At 42.8% G+C, this 23,057-nt stretch overlaps 1 protein-coding gene across 2 annotated transcripts in view; it reads right to left on the reverse strand.

The window, feature by feature from the left end:
* Window positions 1-23,057, reverse strand: part of RSBN1L (round spermatid basic protein 1 like) — a 53,531-nt gene that overhangs the window by 19,880 nt on the left and 10,594 nt on the right. The window contains exons 2-4 of one of the 2 annotated variants that reach the window (XM_048068545.2): window positions 20,868-20,981; window positions 9,051-9,311; window positions 8,668-8,732 (exon numbers count right to left, since the gene is read on the reverse strand). In XM_048068545.2, coding sequence (XP_047924502.2) covers window positions 8,668-8,732; window positions 9,051-9,311; window positions 20,868-20,981 — 440 coding nt within the window. Of the gene's footprint in view, window positions 1-8,667; window positions 9,312-20,867; window positions 20,982-23,057 lie in introns of both variants that reach the window. The other variant, XM_048068543.2, reaches the window with a different exon arrangement.

Genomic DNA, 23,057 nt, shown 5'->3' on the forward strand with positions numbered 1-23,057 from the left:
AGTTGATAAAGAATCCCAAAAATGAATTAAAGAATAATGTCAATTAGCTACCTTCGTGGAAAATAACCTTGCCAAAGCAAAGTAGCAATTACACACTTGTAACTTGAAAGGACCTGCAGCAAGGTTCAGTCTCAGATTCTCTCCAAGCTGCCAGTACAGAGCTCTGGGGCTTTGTTTAATTTGTTTGTTGTTTTTTTTCCCCCGTCAGCACAGAATATCCCAATCAGAAAGAGCAACATGTGACTGTCATCGATAGCTGTTGGCTAAAACTGTCAAAAAGCAATCCTCTAAGGTAACTCTTTTCTAAGTGTAAAATAAACAAGCATGTGTGCAGATTAAGTCATTCCATATGAACTGATGCTGTTCAATGCCATTAAATAAGTGAAACAAATTTCTGCTTTGAAGACAAGCTGCCATCGTCCATCAAAGACGTCTTGAGAGTTTTAGAGATTACTTGATAAAAAACAATGGTGCAACATATATGCTTTAACAAGCTAAAATTCAATATTTTCATCATCCACAAGAGGAAAAAAAGATGTACTTTGGGAACTCGTGTAGCAGCAAACAGGTACTAGTAACCTTTAAAACTTCAGTAACTAACCAAAGAGCTTTCGACTGAAAGCAAAATTTTACTGAAAGCTACTGAAGCAACTAAGACATGCTCCAACAAAGAATTCCTATGACCACAGAACACATGAAAATAACACAATATATGAAAACAGAAGTCTTTAAGGATAAGAAAATGAAATAGTACCCTACTACTTCAGATTTCTGTTAGAGAAAAGTGTTTTCAGAAAGTCCCCTCAAATATTAGAAGAGCCAGAGTATTTTCAAGCAAATAGGATTCCACAAATCAGAGTGAACAGCAAAAACATCTCCCCAAAAATGAAACTTGCAAGAGCTGAACAAGGAGGACAGCAAAGGGAAGATAATACTAGAATTGCTTGAAGGAGACCTGGAATGGGGAAAAGAAAAATGAAAGTTCGAGATGTCCAGAACTGTGAGGAAAAAAGCAGAGCCACTGATCTGAGGAGACTACACAATCATGAACCATCAGAATCACGCCCCTTGCATTATTTCCTTTAAAATACTTATGCTGTTCTCTGCACTATCTGAATATCCACTGTCTAAGCACAGTTAACGCAGGCAACATGGAATAAAGGACTTCAGAAAGGGGTGAGCAAGGAGGAGTCAAGTTATTTCCCTGAAGCAGCAAACTGCCTGCTGTCATGGAACAGGCTGACGGCGTAGTCCTGCCCTCGCCCTTGAGCTACCTCTGGTGCTGTATAGTAATATAATTTGCTGACTTCGCAATAAACCCAATCACTCAGGAGTTGGCTAAGTTTTCTGCTGAGTTAACAAGACAAGTTGGCTCACTGTGATGTCCGAGAAGCACCCCAGCTTGGCACAAGAACACACAAGTGGAAGCAGAAAGCAATGACATTCTCCTTCAGCAGCAGCAGGTGCTAGATGGACTCTGACAATTTGTAACCGCACACTGGGTAGTGTAAAACATGGGCTACTTCCCCCAAATCGAATAGGCTTCATGAGGAGGACCCTCACTTATCCTAGAGCACCAAGGCAGTTCACTGAAAGAGAAGCAATGCTGTAATAAATCAGCGAGAACCTACAACGTATTCTTCAAATCTGTAAGAGGATAAACATGCCACCTTAAAGAAACAGGTGGTAAGGAAAGCAAAATAAAAACTGGAGACCACTTAGTCCAGATTTAGTTTCCACAGAGAAGAAGAAAAACATAAGCACATTAGCTAAATGTCCAGAAAATATGATAAAAGATGAGCATGTAATAAATACGGACATGTCAAAGAACAACCAAGCCACACAATCCTCTCTTTCCACAACAGGATAGGCTTTTTCCAAAGACAGAAACATGGTATAGTAACAGCAAACAGTGAACAGTTTTCCCTCTTCTGTATTCAAATAAATATCAACATGAAAGGCCCTATGCTGTGGTATTCAGGAAGGATCCCTCCTCTGAACACGACTGTTTGCGGTTTCGCCCAGCAGGCAGCTCAGCACCACGCAGCTCTTCACTCACCCCCTAACTGGGGTGGGTGGACAGGGGAGAGAATCAAAGAAGGTAAAACTAAGGGGATGAGATGAAGACAGTTTAATAGGGCAGAAATAAGGCACAATGACAATAATAAAGTGTACAAGACAAGCGACGCACAATGCAAATGCTCAGCACCCACTGATGGATGCCCAGCCAGACCCCAAGCTGCAGCACCACCACCCCAGCCAACACCCCCAGTTTATTGTCTAGCATGACACCATGTGGTATGGGGCATCCTTCTGGTCAGCCTGGGTCACCTGTCCTGCTTCTGTCCCCTCCCAGCTCCTTGTGCACCCCCAGGTACCTCACTGGCAGGGCAGCACGAGCAGCAAAGTCCTTGGCTCTGTGTGAGCACTGCTCTGCCACAGCTAAAACATCGGTGTGTTAGCAGAGTTATTCTCATCCTAAATCCAAAACACAGCAAGGTAACAGCTACCAAGAAGAAAGTTAGCTCTATCCCTGACAAAACCAGGAGAGTATCCATCCCTTATTCTGTATCATCCGTGTCATGCTTAGGTCCCATGCTTTCCAACGCATCCCACAGTCACCACCGCCTTTTTTGCCTGTTGATAGATACACACAGATATCACGCTCCCTTGGTCTATGGGCCATCCCCCTAAAGGGTCTGTTGGCTTCATTTAGTTCATCAGTTCAGGCTCCAGCTGTCATAACAGTCCTTCGGGGCAGGAGAGATGGCGAGTGGTATAGGATTGCCACATGCTGAAGCCAGGGCTGGTTCCGTCAAAATCCATTTTTCGTTAATCTGTGTGACTCTTACTGTAATCCCGTTGACGTGGCATGTATCAGCTCGGGATGGCATACATAACTGCACAGCAATTAACATCGTACAGATCAGACCATTTGCTGTTCTTGCCCAACATCAAATCCCCGAGGCACACACCAGAATTCCCCATTCTTCCACATTACCCACCAAGTGCACCCAGGTCCCTGAGCAAAAGCAACCCCACGGATGGGTCTGCCTTAGCCCAAGGCAGGAGTAGCCCAGACTGCCTTGCCCAGCATATCCCTTATGTGCACTGCGGGGACTTGATCCCCTTCTACAGCACGTAACAGGCTTGACCGGGCAGGGTCAGATCGACTGGCAGATCCCCTAGTGCTGACTAGTGTGTATCCCAATGTTTGGGTGTCCCAGCGCCCATCACCTTCAGTGTAGTCTTCAGCAGTCCATTGCATCACTCGATTTTCCTGGAGGCTGGTGCATGACAGGGGACGTGATACAGCCATCCGATGCCGTGCTTTTTGGCCCTGGTATCTATGAGATTGTTTTGGACATGAGTCCCACTGTGACTCAATTGTTTCTGGGGCGCCACGTTGCTTGTTTTTCAAGACCTGTTTTTCAAGGCCCGGGATGGTGGTCTGGGTGGTGGCAAGGGGCATGGATGCGTTTCGTTTCCAGCCGTCCGGTGGTTGCTTCCGCCATGCTAAATACATGGTGCTAGCTAGGGCGCGTTTGTGGGACTGTGATATAATCCTCCTGCCAGGCCTCCCATGCTGATATTCCAGCCACCACCCTCCATACCAGAGGCTTTAACTGCTCGCCTCACTTAACTGCAGCACGTTTCACAATCACGGATAACCTGTGCAATAGTGCCCGTGGTCAGGTCCACCCCTCAATCACGAGCCCATCTGTATGTTCCATCTCTGCCCTGATGGCCCGAGGTGTCACGGGCCCACTGAGCTGTAAATAACTCACCTGTACGTTGCTAGTCCGCGTCCACCTGAGGCACTTCAATCTTAGTGGCCTGATCCACCTGCTGGCTGTTTTTTTGACAGCAGCCCAACTCTTGGGTACACGAGCATCTACACGGCATATGTTTACGGACAGGTTCTCTACATCTCGCCACAACGCAGCAGCCCAGATGGGTTTGCCCCTGCACTGCCAGTTGCTCTGCTGCCATTGCAACCACCCCCACAGGGCATTTGCTACCATCCATGTGTCGGAACAGAGATAGAGAACTGGCCCCTTGTGCCTTTCAGCAATACCCAAAGCCAGCTGGATGGCTCTCACTTCTGCAAATTGGCTCCATTCACCTTCTCCTTCAGCAGTATGTGACACGTCCTGTAGGACTCCATACAGCAGCCTTCTGCCTCCGACGCTTCCCCACAATACGACAGCAGTGAACAGGGCATATTGCTTCTCATTTTCTGGTAGCTTGTTGTACAGTGGGGCTTCTTCAGCAGGGGTCACCTCCTCCTCTGACGATATTCTGCAATCTTTGCCTTCTGGCCAGTCCACGATCACTCCCAAGATCCCTGAGCAACTGGGGTTTCCTATTCGAACCCATTGTGTGATCGGAGCGAAAGCAGAGAGCTGTATCAGATATATCTGTACATGGAATTGCGTATGAAAATAAAAAGCTTAGCAGGAGCTAAGGAGCTCACAAACTGCCCTGAAAAAGGCAGGAGTAGACAACCAAGAGCAGTCACTTGAAGCAATCCTCTCGTGCTCCTTGACAATAACATGCCAGATGGACACTGGCCACTTTCAGTACCCTATTTTACAAAAAAAAAAAAAGGCTGACTGAATAGAGTAAAGGGAGAGCATTAAGACTGGTAAGTGTACGACACATCGTGGTAGGCTAAAATAGCTAACGTGACTTGACCTGGAGAGGAGATAAGGGAGCTGGTAAGTGATCTTCAGACACAGAGAACACTAGGAGAAAAGCATATGCTGTTTGCCTTGTCCACTGCTGATCAGAATAAAAAGCCTAGCAGGAGGATTGAGATAAGAACAAGAAAAGACTGTTCAACAGATTCCCCTGGGAAACATGAAATCACCCTGAGACCTCCAGCAAGCACATCAGACACGCATTAATCAGATAAGGATTTAAAATACTCAAGTCTTGGCTTGAAACACTGGAATTGTTTTGTATAGCTCAGTTTCTTCTACTCCACATGTACCAGTAAGTTGTCTCTGATTTTTCCTGCGTTTCAGCCTTATCCCACTCTGCTAAGCATTGTTACTGTCAAATCTTGAAGAGTGTGAGCTGTGGGGTTTTAGCAAGACACTAAAAATGTACACTTAGCCAGCATGAAGACACAGTAATAGTTTCAAAATGTGCCTCAAGAGCACATAAAATGCTTATCTGAAGTGATGTAAGCTGCAAGCAGGTGGCAAAAGCTGATTCTTTGTTCTCTGAAATGCTCGTAACAACTTGACAAGTAAGATTCACAGCTGTGAGGTAACTGATGCAGCTCTGCAACCTACGAAGATGAATGAACCTAGGGACGTACCTACAGCACAGCCTGAAAGAGCGACTTACAGGATACAAGGACACCCATAATAGTTCTATTTTGCCTAGCTGTAGAAACAGTCTGACACTGAGACCATTCACAGCAACAGAACTGTCACATCAACTAAAAAATTAAGAATTTATTCATGAGCACTTAAACATAGGTGCAAGACCCGTGACTGGCAACTCCCCAGTTCCCCTTTCCCCAAATTTAAAAGCTAACTCTGATGAGATGGATCAATTCCAGCTGAAGCTTCCCTCTCCTGTACCCCACTGCAACTTCTCTCACACGTTTTTCCCCATTTCTAATCTCCCACCAAGTGAAAACGTATTACACTTATAAGCAGTAAAGAAGAAAAGCTGAGAGGACTTTTTCAAGCCTGTAAATGTGAGGCCAGTATTTCAGTTGCAGTTAGCAGGACCCCAGCTATTTTAATCCCATTATCAGAACTCACTGTGGAATCTGCCTGATAAACAACCACCAAAACTCATCTGCCACAAAGCACGAAGTGGAAGCTTACTGAACAGCACTGAAATAATCAACTAGAAAAAAAACACGCACCTCTGATACAATACTCTACGATACCTTCTGCTTCAGGCTTAGCTCACTCCTTTCCATTGACTTTTTGGAAATGTACATTTTAAGATCTCTTTAAATAGATTTTAGGTTTGTCAGACCGATTGCACACACTACAAAGATCTCAAAAATGCTCCAGAACTTCATTTCCGAAAGTGAGCCTCGTTTCAGTGTTTTAGCTGAAATTAGCAAAGCAACAGCTGTGTTTAAGGCTAAAGAAGATTGAGATAGGTAGTCAAAGCAAACCAGATAAACTGAAATGTATGCATCCAAGAAATCAACTCACCTCTCAACTGAGAGCATGCAACTGCTAGACACTGGACATGCAGCTCAGAACAACGTGGAGCACAGCGGTACAGAGCTTTTCCAGTGCAAGAACAGAAAATTACATTTAGAGTGTCATGGAAACGCACTGCAACAACATGTAAGAATCCCTTCAAGATCCACAGACAACTCAGCAAAAACAGAAAGTATTATCAATCTGCATAATTCAGTAACAAATTACATAACCATTTAGTACTTTTTTATAAAGTTAAAGGCAGAAAACCAAAAAACAGGTAATTGATAACTGATGAATCAAATACACAAAGTGAAAAAATGCAGCTGAAGGTTAAACACACAAAACTCTCAATCCTCAGATTTCAAAAGGTCCTGCTATACCTGTGGAAGATGACCTCCCTGACACAGCATCACTAGATTCTTACACTCCTTCCTAAACATCTTTCCTACCAGCTCCAGTCAAGGAGGAGAACACTAAGCTAAGCAAACCTTTCAGCTGCAGCAGCCCACCTGGTCACACGTAGACAGAGTAAGATTGAAAATAAGGAAAAATAAAAGCAAGAGCTAGCGAATCAAGACAGTGACTGAAACACTCCAGGACACTGATTCTGTACAGAAGATGATGTGAAATCTAGTGTATGTCTATATAATGTCTATATGTGTCTATATGTCTATATAATGTCTATATGTGTATGTCTATATATGTCTATATAAGTTATACACACTACGCCAGTTATGTTACCGAAAATGTGTAAGGAGCCAAGCATTTTCTGTCAGACAAATTCAGACAAGTGATAAAATACTACAAAAACATGCTGAAAAACTGAAAGAAAGAAAAAGGAGAAATATCTGTCTGAAGGCTTTGTTCTGGTAAAATACACAAAGTTGATTTGAATACTATAATACAAAGTTTGGCTTCTTTCACCTGCTACATTTTCTCTTCCTGTTCGTCCTTCACACAATAGGAAATGATAATCTCAAAAACCAATGACCACAGGATTGATTTAACTATGGATACTGATGTCAAGTTCACCCATCCTTTCAAGTAAGTAGTTCCGGTTTAATTCACAAAATGAAGTTTAGGCTTTTCTTAAGTATCTTTAAGACAGATGACAGCACAGTTCTGCCCCCATTAACGCTGCCCCAGACACCAGGTTAGACTTACAAACACACACAGACAGATCCAGCTTCCTTCTGTGCAATGACCTAAGATGGAAGTGCTCTGGATAGCTCCCCGTAACACATTCTGCGAGTTTCACCATTAAGTAACAATTCAGCTTGCAGACTGAAAGACTTTAGTAGACTTATTTTATAGAACATTCTTATTCCATGGCAGTAGACTTCTTTAAACCAGGCTTTAAAACAGGGCTGCAAATGTTCTCTTGTAGCTACAATTCAGTTCTGCATATGCTTGCAAGGTAACACATGAAATTTATCAATAGATGCAGTAGTTGTCTATGCAAATATTTACGTAAAGAAAACAAAAGCATACTTTTCATCAAAAAGATGACAGTATAACTTGAACTCTTGGTAATTGTCTAAAAAAATGAAGACTAAAATAGTTTATAAGTGTTCCAAATTGCATTTAATGCTCACAAATAGGGATCTATTTCTACTCAAATTAAACAGGTGATTGTGATCTAAAGGTGATAGACAGAAAAACAGGATTGAGTTTCTTCATAACGCTAACAGATTATCTGTAAAGGCTTTCCATAATACCCTCCTCACCAAGGCTGCAGTCTAGGAAAGTTAGAATTTTTCCCCTAAACTTACAGGACCTGAAATACATTACTGTTGTAAATATTTATATCTTTTACAGCACATTAATAAATACCAGAGGTGACATTTAACCAGTAGTTACCATTACAGGATTATACAATCATTTCTCCATAGAAAATAAAATAAGAAATAGATTCAAAAAGATGCCTGCCATTTTGCCACATAACTGCTCGAAAGAGAATACAACTAACCAAGGGCAAATGCAAATAAAGAAGGATTAAATTAGTATTTGTTAACCACTGTAAAGTTCTCCTTTAAGATTGGATTTAGAAGCCTCAAGCTACAAATTACATTACTCAACTGTGCCCTACACAGGTTTTTATGTATACTATTGCTCTAATGTATTAAAGTACTTCAGTTTTATGAAGATCCTAATACAGATGAGCTATGGTTTAGACATCCAGATAGCCACAGCTAAATCATTTTAACCCTAAAACATAGTTAAGCTTTAGCTCCAGAAACAAATCCAAAGAGAACTACGTACACATGCATGCAAACATTTTCCCTCCCCCAGAAAAAGCAACTTCTTGGGCAATATGCTCCTTGTCTTTAATAACGCAGAACCAACTTATTAAACAACCGTGCTTCTAGTCTTCTGCTTCATCTACACAGCACTGCTAATAGTAAATGTGTTCTAAAAAAACCATTCACAGTTGTTTGAAACCATAATATGACTTTAGAAAGTAAAATGTATAACCTCTTACCTGAGCATGAAAATTTGACATAGTCGTTGTCTCTATATCTTTCTTTCCCAAAATCTCCATTTTCACTGGCGAATTGGGAAAATTAAATGAAAAGTAGTCTAAAAAGTCAGGTAAATAAGTAGCTGCCCCATGAACAATACCCATTACATAGTAAGCTGCACAGTTTTCATTTTCACTAAAAACCAGACCCACAAACTCTTCTGCAAATCTCTCCATCTCCACAGGAGATAAGTGGGAGAGTTCATTACTGTAGGCATGGATAACTGATGCACCTCCGTTAGGCTGGTGCTCAATATGAATCAGCTGTTTGAACTCCAATGTGTCCAACCTTTTGAGTTTATTTTGAACCCGTGGCTCCTTTAACGAGACAAATGGAAACTCACTGTTCTCTGGTATCATGGACTCACAGTCCTTCTTGGGATCCATATTTTTCCCATTGAAATCCTTAAGATGATCATCTATGATGCCTTTGGCTTCCTGATCCTCAACATCAGAAACCAGTCCTGAGCAGATGGTCTGAATGGATTTGCTGTACATTTTTGGGCGCTTCCTCTTCTCATTCTCTTTATGTTTCTTTTTCTTTTTCTTCTTAACCTTTTTAATCTGTAGCTCTTCCGCATTGGTTTTTGGTTTTTCCTTCCCAGCTGTTGAGAGGAAAAAAAAAGATCTCTTAAGCACCTTGACATACAAAACACTTGTTTAGAGATCAGGATTAAGGATACCAAAGCACTCATCAAAAGGCACACGGAGAACACCACCAAGTTTCAGTGAACACATCTTATTGAAAAGAGTAGACACCTGCCATAATCATGCTACAACTGAAAAGTAATCTACAGGGGGAAAATTAAAAACACAGAAAACAAGTTTGCTAAGGCTGCTTTTATAAACACAGTCCATAACCACACTGTCTAACTGGTCGTCAGTAACCACTAAACCGGAAAGTTCAGGCATTACGTGACAGCTGTCAACAAGCACTGCCAAACAAGGGGTTTATAAACAGTCAGTGAATGTAAACCATCAGCAAGCTGTTGGCAAATGTTGCTGCCAGGACCTACCTCATCACAGGGCTTTACTCAGTCATTCTTCCAGAAACAAAAAAAGTTTTGTTGCAATGCATGTGGAAACACCTAAAAACTGACCACTGAGTTTGTTTTCTTTAAAAAAAACTCACAACCCAGTAAGTAGCTCAAAGCTGACTTTCAGTTTAGCTTGCATATTAATGTAAGACATAAGAGGCTAAGGCTAAGAGTACTCATTTGCGGATGCTGTGTTCAAGTGATTCCCAAGATAAACATCCTCCTTTCTTTTCAAGTGTTTTTCTTCTAGTGCTTGGGAGGAGATGGGTGGAAGAGTGGATGGCAAGTAATAAGTGGGGTAACTGACGTGTCAGTGTCACGACACTGCCCTGAGGTCTAGTGGTTGATATCATCTCATTTCATGATTTGATAAAACCAAATTACTTACCGCAATAGAGCACAAAGTTACATTCACAACCAGCAATTCGAGATTAGCAGGTTTAGACACCGAAGTTTAGTGAAGCATTGCAATTACATACACAACTTGTAAGTAATCTCGAATCACACCAGTTAGATAGCACGCTCATTTTCAAGCCAGTCTCTACTACTACGCTGCAGTAGACTGATTTCACCTTGCAATCCTCAGACCAAGTAATTCATAAAAATAGTCTTTAAAAAGTAAAAAGGAAAAAAACATTGAAGATCACAACCGCTGGTGTAAGGAATCACACATTCTTGGTAATTAAGAGGCTTGGATCTGGAATATGCACAGATGCTGGAAAGGACAACAAGCAAGAGGCTTGCCTCCGAGCCTCCCGAGGTTCACAACAGCAGCCACACACCTCTGGGGTTTCTCAAGCACGGGCAGGCGAGCCAGTTCTCACTGGCTTCTATTTGCTCATCTTGTGGGGGAAGAAGTGCCCTGAGGTCACTCGTTCCTTATTTAGCCTGAACAAGGAAGTGGGCACTGGGATTTCCTAACCTAGTCCACTCAGTTGAGAGCTACAAAGACTCTCCTCTACATCAGATTTAAACGTAGCACTCTGTGAGCACATCATCAGTTTTAGGTAACTAAGTTCAACTGCCAAAAGGCACAGTGTGCTCAAGAAAATCTGTCTTTTGAGCAGGCTCAATTTAACGTAAAAACAGCACGGCCCTTTGCAGCAATACTACTTCACCTGGTAGATGCAACAGTCACCACTTCACAGCTGTCTTCTTTCTGCCACAGTTTAAATCTACCGGGCATGGAAAGACCAGAAAAAGCAGCAAGACACATACAGCCAGCTACCTAATCCTTACTGAAATCCCCAAAAATAAGTCATCAAGGATGCCAACGTACCTGGGGAAAGTGTCATTACCTGACATATCAACTACCCTTCACATTTGGTGGTATTGCAATGGTGCCATGATGGTACCACTTTCAGGTGGGGAAAACAAAGCCAGGAAAGGCTTAGGACAGTTCCACACCATGTACTACCCACCTGGCAGCCTTTTTCCACTCCTCCCCTCTGCAACCACACACAACTAGAGAGGATCCAAAAGCCAACAGGTATCGCTAATTCTTAAAAGCGGTTTAACTTACTATTTTAAAATTGATTTTACTCTACACATGAGAATTCGTTGCTATACTGAAGGATACAGAAAGAATCCCAACATTACACCAGTTTAGAAGTAGAAAATAAGGAGTCCCAGCACTGAATGCCAAGTGGGGCTGGAGGAAGCAGGTATCACCTGCCCACCTACTTCACTTGTTCTCATCCGGAGCCCCGATCTTTCACACCAGTAACTCAGATCCCAGACTTAATGCATGACAGGGAAGGGATGGAAACGTGCATTATCAGAGTTACTATCAGCAGTAATATCATTTGCAACCCAATACATCAACTTTTTAAGTTAAAGCACATAGCAAATTGCTTCTTGCTTTGTCATACTTGAGCATTTCCATTATCACCAAAAACACCTTAAAACCAAAGAGATTGTCACCTATACGTCCTTGCTAAACACCCAGCTTCTAAGTTACATTTCAATTAGTAATAATGGAAAGCAAAGTATTTGCATAAAATGTGTATGAATCTGTATCTCTGCAAAGCTACCTCAAAAATTGCAGACTTCTATTTCTACAGTACAAGGACAAGAAAAATCTTATTTCCTCTTTCAACCTGTCCCATTCCCTTTTGATTATAGCTTCTGAGAAGTCTTTCAATGTAACAATCAATTTCATTCAACTCCCCGTCATGCGCCATGTTTCTTTAATCCATCACTTAATGTATTTCAGAAGCTATACAAACAAGGACTTGTCAGGTTACAAAAATTCAGGAAACCGCAGTGCAATGAGCAAAGCTGAGCCTCAGAAGCAGAGATACCTATAAAACACACAAAACCAGAAGATCACTGTAATATACACAATCAGAGTCAGACACACTGGATGTAAATCAGCACATTAGATCAAGCTCTTATCATTTGGTATCTTACTCAACGTATCCAAAAAGGTTCACACTCACACCAGCTGTAAAAACAAGCTTTCATTATCCTGGTATACACCTATGCAAGTACTCAAAACCTTCTTAAGAGGGATTACGCTAAAGCGTTTTTGAAGTGAAGAACATTTATCATTCTGTGTTTGTTTTCACACCACCTCCATGAAGCTTTCAGAAGCAAAGAAAACGCTCTTAGCCCCAGGATAAAAATAATAATTCTCCTAGTATCCAACACAGTTGTCCTTCCAGCTTTTGGGGAGATTTTCTGTTCAGCTCCAAGTACAAATACACACACACACACCACGCAGCAAAAGAAGTTGAATTTTTAGGTGGAAAAAAATCCACACAAGGTACAACCAAATTCCCTGCACACCAAACCCAAAGCTTGAACTTTTTAATATAACATTTAAGTTACGTAATTTCTCAGCCTGCCTTTTTTTTTTTTTTAAAAAAAGGCAACATTTTTGTGCACTTAATTGTAATATCATGGATCAAATCACAATTTCTTCCCTCTGTCCTTTACAAAAGCACCCACACACTCACTGCACAGTGCCTGTTCCTGCTACTTGTCTTGACATCAAGATACGCCCAACTTTTCAGTATTTGTGTTCAATTATTTTAGCATGCAGTTAAAATTTTGCTGAGGAATACAAACACCAAATGGAAAACAATGATTTCTTGAACAGAACTTCGAAGAAGAATGCGGCATTTTTTTAGCCTCAGGCTTCTCCTCTGCTGAATTTCAAAGATCCAAAAGTAGGTGTTTCAAGTAGATGGTTAATGCTACTCAGAAGTTGCAAAGACCTCTACAGCAAGGGGAATTAGTTTGCTGAAATACTGTGATTGCTATCAGCAATGCCCAGTGAAGTACTTTCATCTTATCTTTTTTTGCATTAGCTGTGGAGAGGAGCAGGAACACGCTCAGTCACTCCTGTGCTGCACGTATAAAAATGCTTTAAAGCAAAGTGTGTTGCTTCTTCCAAAAGCGATGGTGCTTCTCTGACACCTGACTAAAGGAGAGCTGAAAAAAGCAGTTGCATGCAGTGTCTCCCTAGCACATTAATCAAGATGTCTCACAGCAGACGATATCAAATTTGGTAAAAACACAGTAATCCAAAAGGCAAAATAAAGATCCAAACACTAAGATATCCAAACTATCTTTGGTTTAAGCAAGACCTGGCAGCAGCAGTACAGCTTACAGCCAGTGCTAACTTATTTCACCTCTCAAGAAGTTGCTATCAAGGCAATCTCTCACAACCCAAAGCCTTCAGGACACGCGTTTGAGTCTTCACCAGCAATCAAAACAAACGTGTGTACATACAGACACACAGAACTGCACAGTCTACTGTCAACCAAGACATTAGATATTTTGAAGTTCATGGCATCTTCTGTCTCTGCATATTCTGAGATGCATCTGAACAAGCACAGCTACTGAAACACCTATACACAAAACAAAAAACTTTTTCCACTGCATGAATCAAAAACACGATTCAGAAGTTTCACTAGTGCTTCAGAGAAGTCTTTTACTTAAAGTACTTAAGAATGAGCAATAAGGGAGGATATGGAGGAATGGGATGGGGGAGGACAATTCAGCACTTTTTTCCACAACCTTTCCCCTTATCCGGTGTTAAAAACCACAATGAGCTCATGCTTTATACTGGGGTGCAAAAGACTGAAGAACAGCAAAAATTTGAATTTCACTTCTGCTTATATTTGGCTAGCAATATCTGCATGAGGATGGAGCTTGAACTGTATTTGTAACAAAATGAGAAGAGTGGAAATCCATCCATGTATTCATTCTGTCCGTGCACTCACTCAGCAGTAACAGAACTCCCTCTGGGCACGTTTTTAGCCACCTTCTATGCAAATCAGGCTTTACATTACACAAACACGGGACAACCAAAATAACCCACAAAACTAACCCACTGCAAGCATCTGCATGGGAGGTAGATCTTGTAAAGAGGCTCCGTGAACTTACTGAGAACAGTGCCACAGTATCCCTGACCCACAGCGCAGGACCTATGGACTGGACTGAAATTCAGAACTGTTGGAATTGTCCACAAATAATCCCATGCACCGTTATTATTACATGATACTTGTTTGTGATTTAAAACTATGCTAGCCAGCCTTAATTTTGGTAACTGCAAGTTGACTCCTTCCAAGTGTGAGCTTCTATAAAAGAACTTGAAGTTACCTAAAGCATCCTGCTTTGTCCATGAGCTCATTTATTTGCAGCTCCACATTAGCAGCAGCCACCGAGCTCTTATTTTATTTGACTGTCTCAACTAGAGCAGCATTTTAATTTTGGGGTCACAGCCCCCATAGGTAGCAGCCAGGGGCAGGAGGTACTGCAGAAACTTCAGAAAAACATTCCCAACGAGGTTCAGTTGCTCCCCCCGCAGTTTTCTGGCTGACTGCTAGTAGCAGCAAGGAACAGCCATTTATAACTGCAGGCAGTCATTCAAGTCAGCTTTCACTTCCCCGCTTTGGGAGAAGTCGGTCACCAGGACTGAACAGAGCTGCGCAGCACTTGGTGGGGGGCAGGACACAGAGGAAGGGCCATCAGTGCAGAGGAGCCTGAGCAGGGACCACATTTTCTGGATTTATTTCAATTACACCGAAGGATTGAAACACAGCATCTCACCGCTCGTTCTATGGCACACGAGAAGTCACAGAAATATCAAGCAGCCACTGGCATGCTGCTTGTTCTGCAGCAAAACATCCGCCTGGCTACTGCTGCCAGCAGCTGCAAAACGTTATTTAAGTCTTTGGCTCCATCCTGTACCAACTATCTCCTATGGCAGTGCTCCTGAGACGCAGTCCCACCTTGCCAACCAAATCCAGGGCTCAGGTGCCTTCTGCCATCCTCACTGCAACTCAGACGAAAGCTACTGGCGTTAGGAATTTATTACAATTCAGCTCTGCTCGATCTCTTCAGGCTGAGTCTTCAAAGAGTAAACACAGAAATCCCACTTCAAACCACAGAAACAGAGATGAAGTATCCCCCTCTGTCTTTCAATGAACTCAAAGTTCATAGCCACAAGCAACTAAGAAGTAGCTTAGAACTGGAGCAGCCAAGAGCCCATTCACTGACCAGTAAATAAATAAAACATGCAGTCAGAGAGCACTAGGACAAGGATTATTAGAGGCACGGCCACTTACAGTAGCTAAAAAAGACAAAGAAAACCCCACAGCACCCAGCACACGAATGAAAAACCTTTCAGCTCTTACAAAGACTCGCTCATTCCAGCCAAATAGTTAAACAGATGACAGAATTTCATATTGCTATTTTACCATTATGTATTACCGTTTTCTTTCATATTATGTAATGAATATGGTTTAATATAGTAATGCAGCGAGTTAATGAAAACCCTTACTAAATAATTCAGAAGGCTTAAAACAACGGAAGGAATTTGAACAGACAGAGCGCACACAGGCACTCCACGGTTGAGGAGAATGACCACCATCACCTGCTGACAGGTGGGAAGCTAAGAGGCCGTGTGCTGAACGCACACACGGCTTCCAGGTGTCTCAGTACACAGCCCTGGCACCAAAGCAAGCAGCAGGAGTATAAACGGAGAACTGACAGCTATCATGTTCTAGTCAAAGGCTTGAAAGCTTGAATATTAAGCATCAGAAAAGTCTGTGAGGATAAAATAATTCTGTTTCAAGTTGTCTCAGCCCTCCTGGGAACAGTCACAACCACCTTGAGAACAACTGCTCAAGATTTTCAGAAAATGAAGCTTGCAAGCACGCAAACACAGGATGCAAAGTAAGCGTGTGCGCTGATGCACACCGAGTTGTACCGTGCCCAGCTCAGTAAGGAAACCCTTACCCAGCAGTGCCTCCCAGGAAGATCCTAACACGCTTCCTCCTATACCCTTTCCAACAACTGCATTTTATCATGGAAGCTTCACTGGGATGTTGTAACATGAGGAGAAATTTACAAAGTGATAAAATATAAACCTTTAAGTTCTTCTAGAACATCCTGAAGAGACAGTCTGCAAACAGCCTCTGGACTCTGGTCACCTGCGTTACTGCATTAAAAACACACGGGTAACTGTTAAGTTACTATTCTACATATTTTACAGAAGTATAAAGAATCCAGCAAGCTATTCTTCTTCCCACTGCTGGAGTCCCAATCCCCTGCTCAAGCAGGGACACACAGAGCCACTCAACCAGGACCACATCCAGGTGACCGTGGGAAGACCTACAAGATGGGAAACTCCACAACCCCCAGGAGCAACCTGGGCCAGTGCTCCATCAACCGCAGAGTAAAGAATCACTTCCTGACATTCAGAGGAAACCTCCTGTTTCCGTTGGTGCCCACCGCCTCTTGTCCTGGCATTTGGCACCGCTGTAGAGCCTGGCTCCGTTCTCTTTATCCCCTCCCTTCAGGTATTTATAGACTTTGTTGAGATCCCCTGAGCCTCCTCTGCTGCAGGCCGAGCAGCCCCAGCTCCCTCAGCCTCTCCTCACAGACCTGCTCCAGTCCCTTCATCATCCTCACAGTCCTGTGTTGGATTCTCTCCAGTCTCCAGAACAGAAACCCACTTCACATATACAACATAATCACATGGTGAAAGAAATAGTGTGTGTGTACCCAGCCTGCTCGGACTCAACTAGCAACGTAGCCAAAAACAGTGACTAGCAAGAACCTAGGGGCAGAAACACCGTTCCCAAAGGAACAGCTCCTACAGATGTGACAGCATGGCAATTCTCACTGAAGTCTTATATATTTTTATTTGAAATATAAGCACTAAAACCCAGTAACTCTTTTTACAGTGATACATGTGCACGTTCCCACATACTATCCTTATTTTGCTTAATTTGTACCCACAGCCTTCACGCCAGTCCTCTGACCTTTTCCAGCCCAAGAAGCCGTATGAAAACCTCTCCAGCCCACAGAGAACTCACAGGCAGGAGCGTGGGCTGGTCCCACCCCACATCCCCTGAAATGTTGGAGCACAGCTCTGCTCTTCCTTGAGCTCCCATCCCGAGGCAGCGCACCCTGACAGCCCCTCACCCTGCCTGCACAGCAGCAGGGACTGCTCACCTCCGGCGTCAGATCCTCATCGATGCGCCTGGCCAACAGAAGGCATTAGCTAGACAGGAGGAGCAATGCAGACAGCCACAACTGCAGCGGCAGAGATGAGGCAGTTGGGGAAGGGAAGGAAGCAAGGTCACGCAGCAAAGATGTCTCCGCTGAACTCAGAAAGCAGCGACCCACTAGCAGCATGAGGTAAACGGATGACTGACTGCATTCTTTCTGAAAAGTGTTTGAGGCCCACTGGAACTTAAGAGCTCCGCTCTCAGATCATCTCATCACACATACCTTACCTGTATTTTACGTCTGTGGTTTACCCTATACTGATCTATTTTACAGGTAGAAGTTGGTAACTTGGTGCATATGGATGGTGAAGTCAAGTCATTAGTACATGCAAATCAGTACAGTGGGATTATAAGCAGTTTAAACAACATGCTTGTGTAAGGAAGTTTTGTTTCCAAAAAACACAGCCTTCACTTCCAAATAAAGATTACAGAGAAAGAGGAAAGAGAATAAATATGGATTTATTCTGCATAAATTATCTGCTAGTGAAAAAGGATGACAAATGTTGAGCTGTAAATGCATAAGAAAAGCCACCAGGCCCACTGAAAGAGTTAAATATCTCTTTTAGCAGGTCCGCACATGATAAAATACCCCTTTCCAAAGTTGCCCTTCTCTATCTAGGGCACGTTTATTGCTGCTTTCAACAGAAAGGCAACACCAGTTTAGGCAGATGAACTGCTTGCATCCCTAAGCTTCTCTAACTGAGGTGAATTCTTCCAGCGTTAAGCTCAAAGCACCAAAATCAGGCTTACACAGCAACTCCCCCCAAAAAGGCCTCAAGCTCTCAATGCTGACCTCCTCTCATATAACCTTGGACACCTGGTTTTACTGTCTGCAGTTACACAGGCTATTGCCACCACTCCCTCAAAGAAAGTCACAAATGAAGGACAAAAAAGGAAAAAACTAATAATATTCTCAACATAATAAAAGCATTCAGCAGATGGCCAGTGACATTTTTAAAACAAGATCTGGTTCTAATGCCTAGGAGGAGATATAATCAGTCCCCACAGACTGGCACTGAATTCTTAGAGGTTCCCAGCCTTTGCTCCTAAGTCCGTGCACTGAATTGTGAGCTCAGAATAAGAGGGCTTAGAGCTTAATTTTTGTTTCAAGAAGAAGATATTCTCAGCTGAAGGCTTACTAGCATTTCAGAAGGTCACAGAGGCACTGACTACTTAGACACACAAGTTACATCTTGTAGGGCCTTTGCCCTCTAGCCCTCAGCTGTTAGGACATGGAGCTACGCCAGCAAAACAGTCAGGAAATGCTGTACCACCACCACAGAACATATAATCACATCTGGATAGACTTGGGGAGGCCCACAGGAGACATCCTGAACTGCTGTTCTGAACAGGATATAAACCCCATGGAGGTTTACGTCCTGCCCGCTTTCTGCTCTCCTGACACACTCCTTTCTTTCCCTGAAACAGGAGTAGTTTTTGCAGGACACTGGCAAAACCAGGCACAGCCTCTACAGGCCACTGCTGCCCCACAGAAGGGTTAACAACTGGCTGTCTTTGCAACTTCCTACCCCGTGCCCTCTTTCTGCTGCCATTCATCACACGAGGTAGGAAGTGCTGGTACAGAAACAAGACCTGAAGACTGTCACTGCCAAGGCAGTTAAGTGTTGCTCAGTATCTCAGCCACCAACTTCCTTCCACGTTGGAGGAGACAAGTCTCATCTTTCACAGGAAGTCAGCAGCTCAAACATCCTGCGTGCTGTAGGCTGATACCTAGAGATCTGCTCGGCACAGGTTTTAAGCTGTCACGATTTCTACTGCAATCACTTGGATCCATATTTGTACTCTAAACTGTGATGCAGTAATTACAGAGTTGCACGCCTGCTACCTCACATGAATGTGCTGTAGATAATGCTTTGTTTTGGGAGATTCAGGTTTTTTTTGTTGTAAATTAAACCCCGCAGCAGTCATAACAGAAATATTTATCAGGAGTTTATGCCTAACTTCAAAAGCAGAGCCTGAAAATAACAGATAAAAAATATTGGGTCTACTTAAACAAGCTGACATCCTCAGAGGAAAAAACTGGCAAAGCATGATGCAGATAAATAGAGAGTGGAGGTGGACCAAGGACTGGCTTAACTGCGGTGCTCAAAGGGTTGTGATCAGCAGCACGACATGCAGCTAGAGGACAGCGATACTGGAGTACTCCAGTGCTGATACCGCGGGCCAACACTGCTCGATATTCTTCAGTAACGGCAGGGATGACAGAACAGTGTCCCTTCAGCAAGTTTGCAGAAGAGACTGAACTGGAAGAAGTGGTTGATGCACAAGAGGATTGTGCTGCCAAGCCAGAGGGCCCTTGACAGGCTGGAGAAAATGAGGCCAACAGAAGTCTCACGAGGTTAACTCGGGGAAGTGCAGAGTCCTGCAGCTGTGAGGAATAACCCTGTGCTCTGCAGGCTGGAGACCAACTGCCTGGAAAGCAGCCTGACAGGAAAGGACTTGAGAGTCCTCATGAATGCCAAGCTGACCATAAGCCATCAGCTAAGTCTCCTGGACAGGATTAGGAAGAGCATTAACTGCTCCACCAGCAGGCTGATGGAGCGATTCTTCCCCTCTGCTCAGCACCACTGACACATCTGGAAGTATCGTGCCCAGTTCTGGGCTCACCAGTCCAAGGCAGACGTGCATACTGGAGAAACTCCAGCAAAGGGCCAGGAAGATGACTAAGGGAACAGAGCACTACTCACAAAAGGAGATGCTGAGAAAAGCAGGATTTTTCAGCCTGAAAAGGCTTTATGAGGTTATTTTTTTTTTCAGCATGTATAAACATCTAACAGGAAGGAATAAAGATGTAGATACCTCACAAAAATCGATGAGGCTGGTAAAGACCTCTTGAAATCATCTAGTCCAATCCAACATAAGACAACCAGGGTGGTCATACGCTGGTACTGGTTGTGCAGATTCTGGAGTCTGCATCCTTGCAGTCACACAGAGTCTGATGGGACGCAGCCCTGGGCAACCAGCTGTACTTTGAGCAGTGGCATTGGACTAGACTATCTGCAGAGGCCCCTTCCATCCTCAACTTCCGTACGATTCTACGAGTCAGTGCGTGTACAAGCAAGTGCAGGAACATTTTCATTACATTCCACTGCAGTAATGGAGTTGGATAAATTAGCCAAAATTACAACTGCCTGTTGCACACACTTATTTTCTCATTATGTAACAGAGTTCCTGAACTAGTACTCCTTGGTTCTTTAGTTTTGTGCATTTAGTGTTAGATATTTAATGACATGGATTCATTTTTCCTCTATCTGATATACAAAATGACAATCTTCTTCAGGAACTGTTGAGACAGCATAGATATTGGCAATGTCATTGCTTAAAGCAATGTCTTTACTGCTACTGCATAAGAATACTGGCATTGTGGCAATAGTCATTTTTTAAACTGCAGTATCTGCAGTTGAAGAAAGTTAACATTTATAATTAAGTTTTAAATTCCACGCCTTATACCAGCTATTCCTGGAAAAGGGCATTTAAGTTAAATGAAAGACATAATATTAAAAATCAGCACTCAATCCAATTACAAAGGTTTTAAAGCACTACAACGAAAAAACACTAAGCAGCTTGAACATACCTTTCTGCAATAATTTGATCTCTCCATTCTCTTTCTTGATTTCATTCATTATTTTGTGCTTCTTCTTCTCTTTCTGTTTCTTTTCCCTTTCTTTCATTTTCTCTTTGATTTGAGCTGTAATGCAAATATTTTACAATTAAACGAGAGCAGCAAACTGCCACATGCACATTTCATATTGCTATTATGCAAGCCCTATTAAGAGGATAAAAAGAGTTACAAGGAAATTCCGGGACTTATGATATGAAAAGCTAATATTTATCTGTTGCATAATTCAACATAAACTTAGTGAACCTAGACCAGTTTCATTTCTATTACACTAGAACTGTATCAACAACTCAGCACGTTAACTGCACACGGTTAACAACTTTTACTTATGGTACCCTCTGCTCTTATTTTCCACCCATATACAGCTCTTATTTCGTGAAATTCAAATTACATGAATATTACATATTACAAATAGATTAGAAATGAAGGAAGAAGTACAGCGTATTTTCCTGGATGCTCACATACACTAGAAATTTCACACAGACTCCACATAGTCTAAACTTAAAGGCTTTCGCAGGTATCTTGGAATGAAAATTTAATTTGTCAGCTGCAAAATCTTTTACCTTAAGCTCACAGGCCACACTAATGTGTTAACAGCAGCAATATGTAATTAACAGACAATGCAAAAAGGTATGCTAGTTCATTATTTGTTGAAAAACCTGTGTTTGCAAAGAAGCTATAATGCATTGGTGTTTCCCTTGCTTTCCTGCCATCAGCAACAGCTTATTTGAGCCATCATTATTCATTTACTTTGACAAATCATCACTCCAGGTTTTAAGTCTGTCAGTAGAAAGCAGGCCCTTTTAGCACGCTTTCTACATGAAAAATACTAGACCCACAGAAATCATGAGTTCTAGGACTTCTCTTTTCAAGCTGAGCTTAGAATTACCTCTGAGGCCAAGCACTGAGGCCTAGTTAAATCCAGCTTCTCTACAGTCGCTGCAACCAACACCACACGTCTGGTTTCTTGGCCTGCAGCCTAGTACCTGCTCTAAGTGTTTATTGGGCTTTTGAACCCTCACAGGGGAAGAGTAAACCTCATTTCAAGCTTCTACAGAACTGTATGCTTCAGAATGGCTTCTCAGTAATAAAGCTGAGAGACGGTGCTGATGTGTCATTTATGGCGGCTGCAATATAGACCCCACGTGGACGTAAGGAGAAATTATTTACTTTTCCTCGAGCGTTCACAGAAAGCAGAAGGTATCTTCACTAACAAACGTTCAAAGCCAAACAAAAGGAAGCCTTCAATTTTGGAATGGAACAGAGAGCATCGATAACTATTAACATGCTTTGTAAATAGTTTGGTTAAATAAGAAGTACGAGGGCTTGACGTAAGAGTAAAGAAAGCGCGAGGGTTAATCCACCTAAATGGACAGTGCAATAACAACTCCGCAGCTCTCCTATCTTTCCTTTTAGGAGTTTTCTAATAAGGCTATGGAATTTGAATCTTCATCAGTTACGATGAAGAATGCATTTTGGAAAGAGGATGGACAAGCATAAAGAATGAAAATAAACAACAACAGATAACAGCTGAGTTACGTCTGTTGGCTATACACAGATCAGGCCAGACAACAGAGAGAAAAAAACTATGCTGGCACAAAAAAAAAACAAAAGGTAGTAAGGCAGCCATGGTTAAAACTGTCTGGAAATGTTAGTTCTCAGCCACTGCAATAGCCATGCCCAGGAAGAGCGCTCTAATGACTCGAGCAGCAGGATGACAAAGCAGATTTATCCGCAGGGCAGAGAGCAGAGCCCAGACAAGCTGCTCTCAGCAGCACAAGCCCGGACTTCCTAGGGACAGGCTGAACAGACAGGATCCTTCCTCTGCAGCCGCCTCCCCCCCAGACAAAACCTCCAAAACTGCAAATCCCCTGCACCTCGGAAGCACGAGGTGGGAAGTAAATTTTACAACAGGATTAGAAGCAGCGCCATGAAAGCGGATACTCACTCACTCAGCACGGAGGCAGCAGCACCGGGCTTGATTTGTAACCTGGGCTGGATGCTCAGCCCAGACTGGATTACACGATCATCGCGGACGGGTTTTTATCTCGACATCTGCATGGTGTTAAGAGGTACACTTGACTTCTGCTATCACTTCGGAATCAAAGTGAGACTGAAGAGCACACACAAGCGGCGAGCCTGGCT

The sequence above is a fragment of the Anser cygnoides genome, chromosome 1 (genome assembly GCF_040182565.1).
Source record: "Anser cygnoides isolate HZ-2024a breed goose chromosome 1, Taihu_goose_T2T_genome, whole genome shotgun sequence".
Taxonomy (NCBI): domain Eukaryota; kingdom Metazoa; phylum Chordata; class Aves; order Anseriformes; family Anatidae; genus Anser; species Anser cygnoides.